This window comes from Poromitra crassiceps (genome assembly GCF_964638095.1).
Source record: "Poromitra crassiceps genome assembly, chromosome: 7".
Taxonomy (NCBI): domain Eukaryota; kingdom Metazoa; phylum Chordata; class Actinopteri; order Beryciformes; family Melamphaidae; genus Poromitra; species Poromitra crassiceps.
Window position 1 is genome coordinate 58196473 of NC_139628.1, and position 15420 is coordinate 58211892.

General features: G+C 43.0%; 2 protein-coding genes across 2 annotated transcripts; both read right to left on the reverse strand.

Annotated features, from left to right (window-relative positions):
• Positions 1-3881: 3881 nt before the first annotated feature.
• Positions 3882-8886, reverse strand: b4gat1 (beta-1,4-glucuronyltransferase 1). Its single transcript, XM_083640517.1, has 2 exons — positions 7568-8886; positions 3882-6391 (listed from the first exon to the last, which is right to left on the reverse strand). Exons 1-2 carry the CDS (start codon positions 8666-8668, stop codon positions 6200-6202), a joined length of 1293 nt encoding a protein of 430 aa, XP_083496643.1. The 5' UTR covers positions 8669-8886; the 3' UTR covers positions 3882-6199.
• A 1907-nt stretch (positions 8887-10793) lies between these two features.
• Positions 10794-14206, reverse strand: pfdn2 (prefoldin subunit 2). Its single transcript, XM_083640526.1, has 4 exons — positions 14113-14206; positions 13538-13626; positions 12669-12792; positions 10794-12176 (listed from the first exon to the last, which is right to left on the reverse strand). Exons 1-4 carry the CDS (start codon positions 14191-14193, stop codon positions 11985-11987), a joined length of 486 nt encoding a protein of 161 aa, XP_083496652.1. The 5' UTR covers positions 14194-14206; the 3' UTR covers positions 10794-11984.
• Positions 14207-15420: the final 1214 nt, after the last annotated feature.

Consider the following 15420-nt stretch of genomic DNA (forward strand, 5'->3'; position numbering starts at 1 on the left):
TTGTAAAATATAAAATGTTATCAATGTATCTATTCCATTTTTTGTTAAAAAAAAACGACAATTTAATATCCCCTTTGAGAGCATTTGCTGTAATCACTTGTAAATCCTTGCAGTCAAACTAAGCACTTGCTGATGTTGAAGTGAGTAGTGCAAACAAACACCCACTATAGTGCTATTCATCACAGGCCTTTTAAACGGCTGTTCAACATGCTACAAGGGACAAACATTCATTTGTAGCCACGTTTCATGTCACAAATGCCTGTCCTCAGTGTGGGTCCTCAGTGTGGGTCATCAGTGTGGGTCATTGACTCCTTCAGTTGTCACCCATGCGTTGACCCGTGCAGAAGCCCCTATCTGTCTACAAGCTGACCCCTTGGTCTGGTCGGCCTCGCCCCCTTCCTCTCCTCCCAAAGGACCCCCTCATCTCTCCCTCCAGCTGGTCCCCTCCACCATCCAGAAGCCGTGGAGCTTCTCGTTGCCTTTAGCGGGGCGGCTAATCTACATGATGAGGGAGGCCGCCCTCCTGCTAGCCCACACAGCCCTCCTGCTAGCCCACACAAGAGAGGGCAGCCCTAATTGCTTCTGTCGTAAAGCCCTCTGACCCAAATAAGCCTTCACTCCCCAAAGCTGTGGAGATAAACCCCACTTTACTGCACCAAACCTGCCTCTCCTCCTGATCCACACACACCCCCCCCCCCCACTCCCATTACCTTCTGCCACATTAACACCCAGTAGAGGGGAGGGGATAAGAACATGAATACCAGTAGGTAGAAGAAAGCTTTGTAGAATCATGAAATATTAAGTTTTGAAATGTTTCTCAAGTGAATTGCTACTGACCACTTACTTAGGCCAGATGTTCTCAAATGTTTTTCAGCCAAGGACTCCTTACAAGATAGAAAATATACCGGGGACCCCCTCACTCTGATTTGTGATTTTGGGCTAAGCTTAATTGTTTCCACGGTAACGTGCTGACTTTTAAATTGATAGGTTTGTTAGATTAGAATGTAATCCATGAACCATTTTAGATTTAAAGCATACAATATTTTCATTCTTGCTTCTATGAAGCTTTTGCAAAAAAAAACCCAAGGGTTTTATTTTTATTTTCCTGAAAACTTTTCGCGGACCCCCTGGCAAAGTGCCACGGAGCCCTGGGGGTCCCCGGGCCCCCATTTGAGAACCACTGACTTGGGGTACTGTGTGTTCCAGGAAAATAGTGATCTTAAGTGATACAGTGAAGAGATGTATATTCTAGGAGAGGATAATGGTATGAGGAGGAGGAGGAGGAGGAGGAGGAGGAGGAGGAGGAGGAGGAGGAGGAGGAGGAGGAGGAGGAGGAGGAGGAGGAGAAGAAGGACGTAAAAACATATGGCCTAAAAACAAGAATAACAGGTTAAAAAGGGCAAAGTAAACTAGACATTACTGCAGGAGCAGGAGTAATGACTCATGAGTAATGACTAATGAGGATTTGATATTTAAAGATAAAGGTATAATAAATCGACCAGGGGAAGAAAGCAAGTGTGCCAGATATTTTACTGACTCAAGAATTTGATTAGGTGGGTGAGTAGGGTTGCAATGGGGCGGAAAATTTCCGGAACTTTTCCATGCGAAGTTAAGCTTGGGAATTTTGGCAATTTTGATCATTTTTGTGCGTGTTCCTAATATTCAAAGTTGAAAACTTTAAATGTGAATTAACAGGAATAAATTGAAATGTTGGGGTAATTTATACTAACTGTATTTACCTTGTCATACAGACATAAATATAAACATTTTGTTTGGTCATAACTGCATTATTATTATGTTGCAAAAATGACATTTTTGACTTTATTTGTGAGTAAAACTTTGATGGATTCTTTCATTGAACAACAACAAAACATGAATGTTGAATCAAATCAATGTAACAGTGCCTTATCTTATACCGCTATACAAAAAACTACAGAGTAAGAAAGAACAAGTCCCATTCAAAATGTCAAATGAAAGCATAGTCTAGTGCAGTGATACTCAACTTGTGGCCCGCGGGCCACATGGAATTGCAAATTATTATTATTATTATTATTATTATTTTTTTACAGTGCACCTGAACGCAACATGCAAGATACCTGCTGAATAAGTGTCCAAATGTTCATGTCATTCTGGCCAATACTCCACTTCTGTTATAGCATTTCAGTCTGGAATATGGAATATCTTTCAATAATCTATGATTTAGCTGCTAAATTGCCAAATACTGCCGTCTGCTCGCTACCCATGCAGGCACTTATGTAGTATGTACATCTTAACCTAACTAACTTAACCTAACTAACTATCCGGTGTGCACAACATTGTCAGACTAAACTCTGGCTGACACCCCAAAAACCTACAATCCGCAACAGAAAAATGTATACAGTATTGTTTGTTTATTAGCTGGCCCCTGGCCTTCTATCATTTCACGAAAGTGGCCCCCGGGCAAAGCAAGTTGAGGATCCCTGGTCTAGTGTCTCAAGCCTCTGTTTTTTTTTGCATTTTTCCTCTGAATCCTTTCAGGTCTCAATGTTTTCTTCCTGGACCTCATCAATGTCCTCCTCATGTCCACCTGAGCAACAACAAACAGGACTGTTGAATCATGTCATGTGCATGGAGAGGCTATGATCCAGCAGGCTGCTGGGAATGATCTGTACATCATGTGATTGTTGTTGTTGATGAGTTGTTCAATGAAATAATCCATCAAAGTTCTACTCACAAATAGATGAAGTCAAAAATGTAATTTGTATTAGAAATGTTTGCATGCGTGTCTGCTCATGACAAAACAAAATGTCCATATTTCTATCTGTATATGAGAAGGTAAATACAGTTACTGTCGTACCCCAAAATTTGCAGTTAACTCCCACATATTCCCGTTAATTCCCAAGGAAAGTTTCCAACTTTGAATATTCCTGGGATTTTGCAAAGACCAACGAGTGTAAATCCAGAGCTTTGGAGTTGCGTGTTATTCCCTCTCGTGTCGGTCTCATTATTGAGCCCAGTAATGCAGGCTTAGCCACAAAATGCCACGGACCTTCGTCAGGTGACCAATCTCACACGTGCTCTTGTTCGCTAACAGATGGCATCTCACTGATCACTTGATCTTGCTATTGTTCAAGCTCTGCAAATCCATAACTTGGTATTGAATTGGTAGGTTTGATTTCCTACATCAATCTTCTCAAAGGTATTTTTGTCAGAGTGATATTTAATAGGGGAGTGACACAGATCCCTCCTCAGTGATATCGTTGGTGTGGTTTGGTACTTGGCTACTGTTGCCACCCTCCTAAAAATTTTGTTCGAGTTACAGATCTTATTCAGTCCATGCCCCTATCAAATGGGGAGAGTGAGATCCCCCAGGTCTCCACTTTAATACAGATGTTAATTCCTAAATAGATGTTTTTAATTGGATGCTGGCCTTAATCACCCCTTGCATACTATTGGTTAGGGATGCCTTTAACACCCCCCCCCCCCCCCCCCCCTTAGCCATGTTACACCACAGGGAATGTCAAGTGTGTCAAAATACTCTGTGAATGATGCATGACTCTCCTCCACATCACACCTTACAGTTGTTCCATAATGTCAGCTGAGTTGAGTTAAGTCAACTTCAGGGAACTACTTAGGGACATGTTTTTGAGACCGAGGTCTAAGCAGGGCTATTCCATCTCATTAGTTACATATGGTGGCACAGCCACCCGATGGAAACACCTGTAAAACCCATCAAGAAGATGACGTCCTTCCTGTTCGTGTAGTCGGCGGCGCTCTGAGGGTAGCCAGCCACAGTTCAAAAGGCCTCAAAACAGAAAGTAGAGTAAAAGGATAAACAGAGTCCAACAAAAGTCATACTCTAAGTTTAATAGAAACTCCAACAATACAAACCAGGTATTATCACTTGTCAACAGAAATAATAAATACAATAAAATGCATACTCAAAAAGGAAAAGACATGAAAAATAAAGCACGACACCATATCATCACACTTTAAGTCAATTCTTGAAATTCAGCTCGCTCCAAAATACCAAATTATTTCATAGCGGTTCTAAAACACTAGCTCTTAATTGTTCAATAACAAATATAATTGTATGCTACAGTTTCTGTGTTGTTTTTTTTCAAATATAGGATCAGTCATTTACAGTTTCCACAATATAAATATATCATAATAAACACTATAAACAAACAAGTTAATTATTTCAAATAACAATTAAGGGGAGGGGGGGGGCACATAATAGTATTATGTTTATGCTCAATAATGTACATTTGCTACATTTCCACTCTGCCCTGTCGCATATTCTTCTATTCTATTGTCTTCTATTGTGGCATATTCTAGGTTTGGGCACCCAAAACCTAGATAATCTAGTTTAATAACGTCAGATCCTCAGTGTTATAATACAGTAGTTTTCCATAGGCTGAACCATCAATATACAGTGTTGGCAAAATGCTAGCGTGGCACTTGTCTCTCTGAAAGGTTTCTCAGTGCTTTGTTGTCATGAGGCAAGAATAGTCTCTTCAGTCATACTGTAGTTTAAGAGCAGTCCTAAATCATAATGTAGTGAAAACGTATGAAATGTGCTGACAGTTGTAGTGCAGTGTGTCATTCACACCCCTCCCAGCACCAAGCAACACTGCTGTTGTCTAACCCCTGTGTTCTGCAGTAGTGTGTCCTCTGCCTTACTTCAAGTTTAGGCCAGTGATACTCAACTTGTGGCCCGGGGGCCAGATGCAGCCCATGATAGGGTGCCAAGTGGCCCCCTGGCCATTTTCTAATTCACAATGAGAACTATAAAGTTCGACTGAGCTCCAGCTAAATTCTCAAATATCGCCACCTGCTCACCACCCAGGTACTTATATGTACTAACTAACTTAACTTATACTGTGTGCACAAAATTGTCAGACTAAACTCCGGCTGACACCCCAAATACCTACAATCTGCTACAGAATAATTCATATACTTACTGTTTGTTTATTAATTGGCCTTTTGCAAAAGTGGCCTCTGGGCACAGCAAGTTGAGGATCCCTGGTTTAGGCTGATGTACTGCTGCAACCTTACACTTACACTTGGGTGTCTACTGCCATCTAGTGGTTGGACCACATATATGCAGATTGGCTCAAAATTCACAAGGAATTCAAAACTGCAAATGTGACTAGTTGATTTCCCATCGTATAGAGAGTGGTACATTTGTGGGAAGATAGGGGATACAATGAATGGGGGCGGGGCATTAGATCAGCTGTTGTGAACTGTAGAAAGCTTAAACCTCACGTTAACACATCTTAATGATCAGTTTGTTTCTTGGGATATTCCTCTAAGCCACATACCTGTGCACATTTTAGCGGAGCAGTCAGCGCACAGGTGCAGCCTGGAGGAAGTTGTGCTCTTGCTCAAAGACACTCAGACAGTAATGGACACTTCAGAGATCAATCCTGTGGTCACTGCAATGTCTCCAACTACCCAAAAAGTTGCATTCATGATAGAAATGATTCTGATGATTCCGATTCTGAAAAGTGTGTTATCTTAGCCAGATAAGTGTAACGTCCGTACCAATAGGATGTGTGAGATTTTACAGTATTTTGTTCAGTACATCTGTAACACTTATATATACTGATGTCACACAAGAACATGGCCATTTGTCAACAACACAATACAGCATATTGCACTAGCCCAGGAAACGTTTTAAAATAGAAGTGATGAAAATAATCTGGTCTTTTTTATTATTATTATTAGTACATTTTCATTATTATTATTATATTTTTTTTACGATGCATGTTTTAACAGTGATGATAACTATCAAATGCCTTTGATTCTAGATTTCCATTTGGGTCAAGCACCAGTTAGCTCACAGGATATAAACTAATTTCTCAGGAGTGTTGATGCAACGAGTCTCTAATCGTCATTACTTCATCTCCAGTCGGGGTGGGTTACGATTTAGATTTGAGCTGATTAAGCAGCACCAACGTTTCCATCCCAACCCCAACAAGGTACTCTCAGAAAGCAGAACATTGTAGATTTTAGGCAATTAACTGATGCTCATGTTGAGAAGGACTTCGAATAAGCATAAGAATAGGATCAGATTAAATTCCTTCATTTCCAGAGATTATGAGGGTTTTTATGCCGATCTTCAAAGTTGGCTGGGGAGAGCCTAACGGAGCTAAATCTGCTTACAATGTGAAAAGTGTACATCTTCCCTTTCAGCAAGAAGACCAATGAGCTCCTCTCAGCAGCGTCGCTCTGACGACGGGTACTTGGTTTTCAGACCTTCTTTGAAGCTGCGGAAGAGAATCCGGTTCCGTTTGTTCTCCTCGTCTTTCCTGGCGTGGAACTCGCCCTGGACCTTGAAGCCCCTGTGGACCACGAAGCCAGAGCTCAGCACCGAGAACCTGTATCCGGCCACATGGAGCTCACAGGCCTGGGGAGGCGAGGAGAGGAGGCAGACGTGAGAGGGAGGAGGAGGTGAGGAGGAGGAGGAGGAGGAGAACCAACAGATCATGAGACAGATTGTGCCGAGAGGGTAGAAGAGGTGAGAAGAAAGACAAGAGGTGAGAAGGAGAGAGGAGTGAAGAAGAAGGAGAGAGGAGTGAAAATGTGCTCAGAAAAGGTGGCAGGTGGAGTAGGGAGAGGTGACGGAGAAGGTGGCAGGTGGAGTAGGGAGAGGTGACGGAGAAGGTGGCAGGTGGAGAAGGGAGAGGTGACGGAGAAGGTGGCAGGTGGAGAAGGGAGAGGTGACGGAGAAGGTGGCAGGTGGAGTAGGGAGAGGTGACGGAGAAGGTGGCAGGTGGAGTAGGGAGAGGTGACGGAGAAGGTGGCAGGTGGAGTAGGGAGAGGTGACGGAGAAGGTGGCAGGTGGAGAAGGGAGAGGTGACAGAGGGGAGGAAAGGTGGCCATAAGGATGGAGTGAGATAGAGAATAGAGTGTAGGGAGGAAGTGTTGTGAGGGACAGCCGAGGAAACCATGAGAATTGATGAAGGGCGAAGAGGATTTGAGTGAAAAAGAGATGGGCAGAAGTGTAGAGGAGACAGCGAGCAGAGGATTGCATAGGAGACTAGAAAGAAGGGGAGAAGATGAGTATAAAGAAGCGACAGTAGCGGTGTGGGGTATAAGATAGATTTAGTAGGATAGAAAATAGTGACTCACTCAACACTAGACACGGGGGAATAGTATTTGCAAATAATAAAGTGTGTCCTGCTTGACAATGTAGTGCAAGTTAAGTTGTGAAGCAGCAATAGTTCACCTCAAAATCAAGTTCAGGCATTACCTTTTCACCTGATTAGTGATTAATAATAATTAATAATTGATAGATTAATCAATATTTTATGATAACCATTACAGTAGTTGCAGCCCTAGACTTGACATAGACCAACCATCTTCATTTTCAGTGAATTGGGTAAATATTGAACTTTTGGACCCACAGTGCATTGTTTTTTGCGATTGTGTACTTTGTTGTGAGAATTATTGTGTTGCCCTTTGCGTCAAACCCAGTCATCTACATGTGGCCTAAAATAAACCACAGAAAGTATTTGCAAATTCTACCTGAAACTTACATAACCTGCAGGTTTTTATGTGACCCCTGTTTACACACACCAACCTGGCTGATACGATTGAAGCCGTACTGCTTGAAGTTCTCATCGTAGAGAGGCACGGTGTGGGGCCCGATGTAGAAAGGCTCCCACGGGTCCACCCAGGTCAGGGTGTAGGCCACCTCCAGGGGTCCTGGGCCCCTGCCGTGACTGTTGACCCACTGAGAGTAGTTGGTAGGGGCCTGACAGCGGGGGCACAGCTCTTCATAAAACGGCCGTACCTCCCCAACCTGATAGAGCTGGACCAACTCTGACTTGGTAGCAGGCAGCTTCCTCACGTGGCGGATCTCGAAGGCGGGTAAGACGAAGACCTCGCCACTGCCTGGCTCGCTCCTCGTGATCATGGCTAGGAACTGCTGGTGCAGGTCAGCGCTTGGCAACATATCGATGTCGATGACCAGGATGTAGGAGGACTCTGTGCCACCACGGGCAACATTACGGAGGAGGTTGTTGGGATAGGAGATGTTTCCACTGATGGCATAGTTCTTGTATTTATCCCTGTGGGTCTCCAGCCTGGTGAACACAGAAGCACAGTCCTCCAGGCCTGCAAAATGCTCACGGTCCTGCTCAGGGAAACTGGCCATCTCCCCTGAGAGGCAGACCAGGTGGAAGTCCACCAGGCTTTGGATTTGCGGGCAGAAGAAGCTGAGGGCATAGACCAATGCTGTGGCGAACTTAACATCTTGCCCATGTGCAAAGATGGCCACAGACAGAGGGTTCTGCCACCTTTCAAGAAGGGATTCCAGGTGATAGAGGTTGTTGATGGTTGTGTGCGTGGCTAAAGCCAGGACATTTGAACTGGCGTCAGACCCTGGCTTTTGATTAGTCGTGAAATCGCTTTTGATCAAGTTCTTGTACACTCTGTATTGCCCGCTGTTGTCGAAGATACCCCCCGTGGACAGCGAGTACCTCAGACGCTCTTTGCGCGAGTTTTTCTCGGGCTGCGCATTCTTCTTACCGGAGCCTCCAAACAGCTCGGAGTAGCGGTAACGCTGCTGCTTGCCGTGGAACTTGGATAGGAAGGACAGGTATATGAGCTGCAGGAGCGCTACTATCAGCAGAGCACTCAGCACTACTTTGAAGACTGAACATTTCTTGGAGAGATGCATTCCAGAGCAACTACAAATCGGCTATTTACTGTACATGAAGCAGGTTCAAACCGAGCAGGCAGCAGCTATTTGTTCGTCGGGTATTTCCAGGCGTCCCCAGCCAGCTAGCGTGATCTACATTGCTAACGTTACCACGATTCGAGCAGTGAAGCCAATAAGGCTGGGAATGCGGCACATAATTGATTCCATACTTTGGTTTAGTGGAAACGCTGCCTCAGGTTTCCATACGGCTCCCGATCGCAATGTTTTGTATTAGCATCATTCATCTTTTCTAATGTGCCCGTTTCAGTGGTCTCCTCCATCAAAACGGTCAAAACATAGCTTTCTGCGCTGCTGCTGCGACACTGGCGCATGTCGATGCGTAATAACCGTATTGTCCGGAGTAAAGGCGACGCTGAATTTGCTTCACTTCGGGTGTAACGTTCGAGGAAAGCGTCGACTCCTTTGACGCCTCTTGTTATAATTCAATATAATTGAAGTTGGGTTAAAGGGGTTTGGGGCAAAAATGGCAATGTGCGACAATCACAAAAAAATGTAGGTATATTGAAGAAATAGCACTGAGCCACTATATAAAGGAATCGGTTAAGGCAAGTGTTCTCATAGGACGAGGTGGCCGAGTGGTTAAGGCGATGGACTGCTAATCCATTGTGCTCTGCACGCGTGGGTTCGAATCCCATCCTCGTCGATAAACTTTGCTTTTTGAAATTGTTGTAGTGAAGGTAGTGTGTAATCCCCACACGGTATGTCTTGCTTTTAGCAAATTAATTTACCGATTTATAATAATAATTACAGTGATTCCCAACCATGGCCTAGGGGTACTTGAGCAGCGTGCAGGGGGTACTTGGAAAGATTAAGGGATTACAATTTACTTACAAAATAATTATATGTATATATATATATATATATATATATATATATATATATATATATATATATATATATATATAATTATATATTATATAATTATATATATATATATATACATACAGTATATATATATACCGGTAGGCCTATATATTCCAAGTCATTTCATGAGCCCATTGTTAAAGTGGTACGTGCGCACCGCAACTAGTTCCCCCCGACAAGTGTCAGCTGCTACACTGTTATGCCACTTATAATATAACTAATAATAATATAACTTATAATGATAAATGCCTCAAAAATGTCCAGTTGCTATCGCTCCAGATTCAGGTTTAGGGGCCTGGTGACAAAAGGAAAAAAGAGGCCATGCCCAAACACCGGCAGTTCAGTGAAACATCTATTTGGTATGGATTTACTTGTAGGTCTGCATATTCAACTACAAGTTATAGAACACATTTAGGAGAATCATCAACAGGCATGAGTGAGCGAGGGGGTACCATTGGCATGGAAAAACAGCTCAAGGGGTACATAACATAAGACAAAAAAGGTTGGGAACCACTGGTTTAATGCCTTGCTCAAGGGCTTTGTGATGGCAGTTGTCAAAGGGTGCTCTTCCCTCCTTTGGCAACTGCCATCACAGAACCTTTGAGCAAGGCGCTAAAGCACAAACTATTCACTTGTTTCCATCCAGATTTATCCAGACAGGCTAAAGGATTTGAATATTTGAACTTAACTTGAATTTAATCATATAAAACCCTTCAAACAAAAGTTCCATGTGGAACTATCTGCTGCTTGGGTGGCCTTCAGGTGGGTTATCTCGTCGAAAGGGCCTTTCTGTGTGGAGTTTGCATGTTCTCCCCGTATCCCCCAGGGGGTTCCTCCGTACATGACCCCCCACTAAAAACATGCAGAAGATCGTCATCCGACCCGACCAGTGACGACAACATCTGAAGTTGGTCCAATGATGGTCCCCGGGCGCTGGAAAGAAAAAGCGACCACTGCTCCTGGCCTGCCCCCTGGAGGAAAGGACAAGCCTGGATGGGTCAAATGCAGAGGATATATTTCACCGGCCACCGTCAGCATGAGTGTGTGTTGTGGCCGCATGCATGTGTTGTAGTGTCCGTGTGACAATAAAGACGGGCTTCCGTCTGAAATCGTGTTTTTCTTCTGGGGCTACTAAGTGAAAAATGTTTGGTATCTCATATTGGATTCTAAACAGTAGGACGGACTATATGACCAGAATATAAGAGACCACACCACAAAGCACAATTGCGACATTATTTAATTAATAACCATTAACAAAAACAGTTTTGTCCTCATGGCTATATGAACATTGTGGACAGTGCGCTTAAGGTCCATAGGAGGCATTTCCTCTGTTCAAGCTAGGTTAACATACGACCCCTTCATCCATTTCCTGTTTCCAGATCCAAGATGAAACGATCATGTGCTGCTACATATCAAATCAAAGAGAATGATGATAACCCAGTGTGTTTTTGATAATGCGCCCTATTCACAAAGGTGCTATGCTAGTACTCACTGATGGTCACTCACTGGTCAGCTGACTGAGTCGGAGTGTTGAGTGGCTTATGTTCGATTGAAATCTTTTGAATTGTATAGGCTACATGATCACTGTTTCAGAGGGAAGGTCACCAACACAGTGAAGGATTCATTCAGATCTGGAGTGAAAGGTTTACAGTATAATCTCTTGTTCATGCTTGAGACATACAAGAAATCGCCTTTCCAGGACCGGTTACGCCTTGGCAATGGCTTTCTACACAATTTCAACCTACTCTAGGGCCCTATGATTAAATCAGTTATTTCCCCCCCATTTATATAATTCTTACATTCATCCAAAATCTGCATTGTAATATTTATCAGTGCTTACAAAATGCAAGTAACATGTTTTGCAGTGAAGTATTTATTGATAGCCGCGAGCCCCCACATGGTCTTAGGTTTAATGGACTTGCAAATTATTTTCGGAGACCTTGCAGTTTAATTTCAACACCTAGACAACCAACTGTCACAGAGACAAAAAGAACGAATTTCGTGTAACCAGAGACGGTAAAATATGAATCCGTCTTTGATCATGTGTAAATGAGAGAGCAATACGAAAAGTAGTATTTAGAAGCTATGATCATGAATTAAACGCCACACCGTTTCAGCAATAAAAAAAAGTCAGCTTCACTGAAATGCAAGTGTAAAACAAACGCCGTCAATTACACACAGAGGCACACCAACATTCACTTTGAACATATGCAGAGCATCCAGCACATAGCCCCGCCCCCGCTTAGATGTTATGGGTGCTGTTTTGAATTTGTTTCACTCTCCAATCCCAAGTTATCCTGTGTTTAAAGTCAGAGTTCCATTTTTTTTAAACCGAGATTTTGTGACTCCACCTATGTTTTCAGTATCACAGAAATCATAGGGCCCTACGAGCGGCCTCCATTGTTACAAGCTACGACACTAAAACACCAGCTCCGCCTTTGGACCCGCCTCCTTCGCTGTCCCTGGAGGACGCCGCTGACTGGCCCTGTGCCTCTCCTTCGCCTTCTCCCACCAATCGGATGTTGTAGCGTTCCCTGTACTCTGTGAGCTCCCGCCCTTTCGTCTGCATCTGTGTGTTGATGGACTCTATAATCTTTGAGATCTGTGGGTGGTAGAAACACAGTGAGACTTATTTTCATTAAAAGTTGAGCTTTGAGCATGAAATTGTCTTCTGACAGCATCTATTTTTATATATTTTAATGAATATAAATTGTATTCCATCAGTCAGGAGAAGTGAAAAACATAATTTCATGCAGGAGTGTGAGCTGAGTTGATGGACAAAACTGACAAGGTCTGAGTGCCAGCTAATTGTAGATTTGTCTATACTATACACTGAATCAGCAGTATACCTGCCAAGAATAATAAAGCATTTATACCACTTAATGTGATCATTCAGAAGAGGGGAAAAAAATATCCATAGTACTGTATTAAAGCATCCTATATAGTCCATCTTAAATTTATTTATTTATTTAAATACAAAATAAAACATGCTCCTGAGCACAGCGGCACATTATATTCTTCACAAGCTTTAAACACGAGGGGATTAACAATCGATAAGACAACTAGATTACTTGTTTTCATTCTGGTACATTACCTGTTCTTTGTTGTTTTCCAAGGCTGGTAGAACTTCTTTTACTGTCCTCTCCACCAACACTCCTCCCACCAGACGAAAGCATTTCCTAGAAGGGTCCACTTCCTTCAGGGTGTCAACCACTAAGCTGGATGGAAAAACAATGATGTTTAAAAGTGAGAATCACTCCACCAAGAATAGCTAACAAAAACAACAACAACAACAACAGAAGAATCTAAAATCACTTGCACACTACTGTGAGAAAGGATATAAGAAACCTGAAGTGTTTGACATTTGTCACAAATGAATTGGACAAGATGATAACCTACTACTGAAATTGGTAGATTCATGAAATGTCAAGAGAATGAAAATAAAGAGCCTTGATGCAGGGCTGGTAAATTAGCATTTTAATCCAGACTCGACTGCCTGGAACCAGTGAGGAAACTTTAGTGACAGAGGAACGAGCTAGGGCTGCAACCATCGATTATTTTCATTATCGATTCATCTGTCCATTATTTTCTCCATTACTATGTTTTGGTCTACAAAATGTCATAAAATGGTGACAAATGTTGTTCAGTGTTTCCCAAAGCCCAAGATGGCATCCTCACATCTCTTGTTTTGTCCACAAGCCAAATCATTTTCAGTTTACTGTCATAAGCCCCTGGCACACAAATGAAACATTCAGAATGTTTGGTTGGTGTGCCATGGGCTATAGAGAAGTAAAGAAACCAGAACATATTCGTAGAAGCTAGAATCAGAGTTGCAGCAGAAGCAAACAGAGGGGTGGGTGCGGGGCTGCGGGCAGAGGTGGGGGTGTGACGGTGTCAGCTTCAGTAACGTTGCGGGCAGAGGTGGAGGTGTGACGGTGTCAGCTTCAGTAACGTTATACCAACCTGTGCTCGTTGATCTCCATCTCCAGCTCTGCAGCTTTTGAAGCCATACTGCGCTGCTCTTGACGCATTCTCTGAAACGTTGCCACGACCTGCCACACACAAACACACACCCATCATCAGCCGTGTGTGTAGTATGACAACCTGTAAATCGTATTGGTTGAGTGGTCTCGCCAATGATAAAAATAGCCTTTCCCACTGCCAGTCAACTACACGGAACAGTCACAGACCCATTCACCAAAGACGACATTCCTTTTAAGGCGTGTGCCAGCAGCTAAAATGCATTAAAGATCCCACTATAACACTTAGTTGAATCAACTGATGACAAATGACATTTAATCTGCGCCATAGCTAGCTGTATATCACATTTAGTAGTCATGTTAGCTGACTCTGCAACATGCTTATGTGTGGGTGAGAAAGCAGAATGATAGATGATGGCGATGCTAGCGTTAGCTTGTTAACGTTAGCTTTGGCTAGCTAGGACGTGAGACTGATGGCTGTAGCCTCACCGGGACTCGACTGAGTGACGACGGACAATAATACAGTGACGGAGAAGATTGTGGGGAAAACGATTATACCTGTTCAGCAGAAGGACCTGACTGTTTTCCCCCAGCACTGCTGCTGGATTTGCTACCCGTGCTGCTACTGTTGGCTGCCATCTTGGAAGGGTGTTGCTAGAGTGGCTACCCAGAGTGCCTTGCGGCGCAGAAGAAAGCCGACAAACTGATGGGCTGGGCTAGATTTTGAACGAGAAGCGGGCAGACAAGACAGTCACGTCGTCCAGAGATTAATGCAATTTCAGAATTCAGATATCTTGCACTGAAATATGGGTTGAAATAGTTTCGCCAAACAGAGGTAACGTTAACTGATGATGGATACAATCGGACTGAACCCTGAACGAATGTTAATGCAGCTCTCGTTCGTTGCTAACCTCAGCCAGTGCTAACGTTTGTTGGCTAACTTTAGCTAACCGCTAGTAGTTAGCTAACGTGAATTTAGCTGTCTGTTTTGTTTTTTTAACCCCACATTTTCTGTTTGGAATTAGTGAACTACTTTTTGACGTTTGTATATACACGACTCGTTTATAAGCGGTAACCGTACGGTACATGCTCACGGTAGACGGTTAAAGCTGAATTTAAACAATGAAGCGAATACAGCCGACATATTTGAAGACGTATAGCAAATACGGGCAGAGAAAGCTCTCTGCCTGGATCACACCGGACAACCGCAAACGGGCATTCGAAAGCACGGACAGTCTGAGCACGACCAGGGAGTCTGACATCTCCGTCTTTGAGCCAGCAAAACCAACAAGGAAAAAGTAAGTTCACATAGACAGTAACGTTGCTGCTAATATTTACTATTTATTCACAGGGTTCCTACGCACGTCTGGAATGTCGGTAAAGTATTAAAAATGACTTGGTATCACTTCCAAGTCTTGAATAGTTTGGGAAGTATGGACAATGTTGTGGTTCAGGTTTGATACACACAACTCTAGCTTTTATGTTGTAATTTAGACCCACTTTCCCACAGGCTTTGTTGATGTGAAGCATACTATTCACTTCAGATAGAGGGATGCTCTTACCCAGCATCATGCATCGTATCAAAAACCAACCAAAATCAAACCCACTCAGTCAACAACATAATACAGTGTAATGTCTGAGAAAGTTATTTATGGAAGCCGTGTATCAACCCTGCCAATCGCTGTGAAAAACAGTCATCTATGTAGCCAGTGATGTGATCTAGTAGCAGGGGCAATATATCTATCTGCATAAATCATATTAATTGAACACCAGACAAAATCTCCAAAACAAAAACAACAAAATCAAGGTCTGGAAAAACGATGGAATTTTTTAATTGAAAATGTGTAGGAAGGAACTCTGATTAAC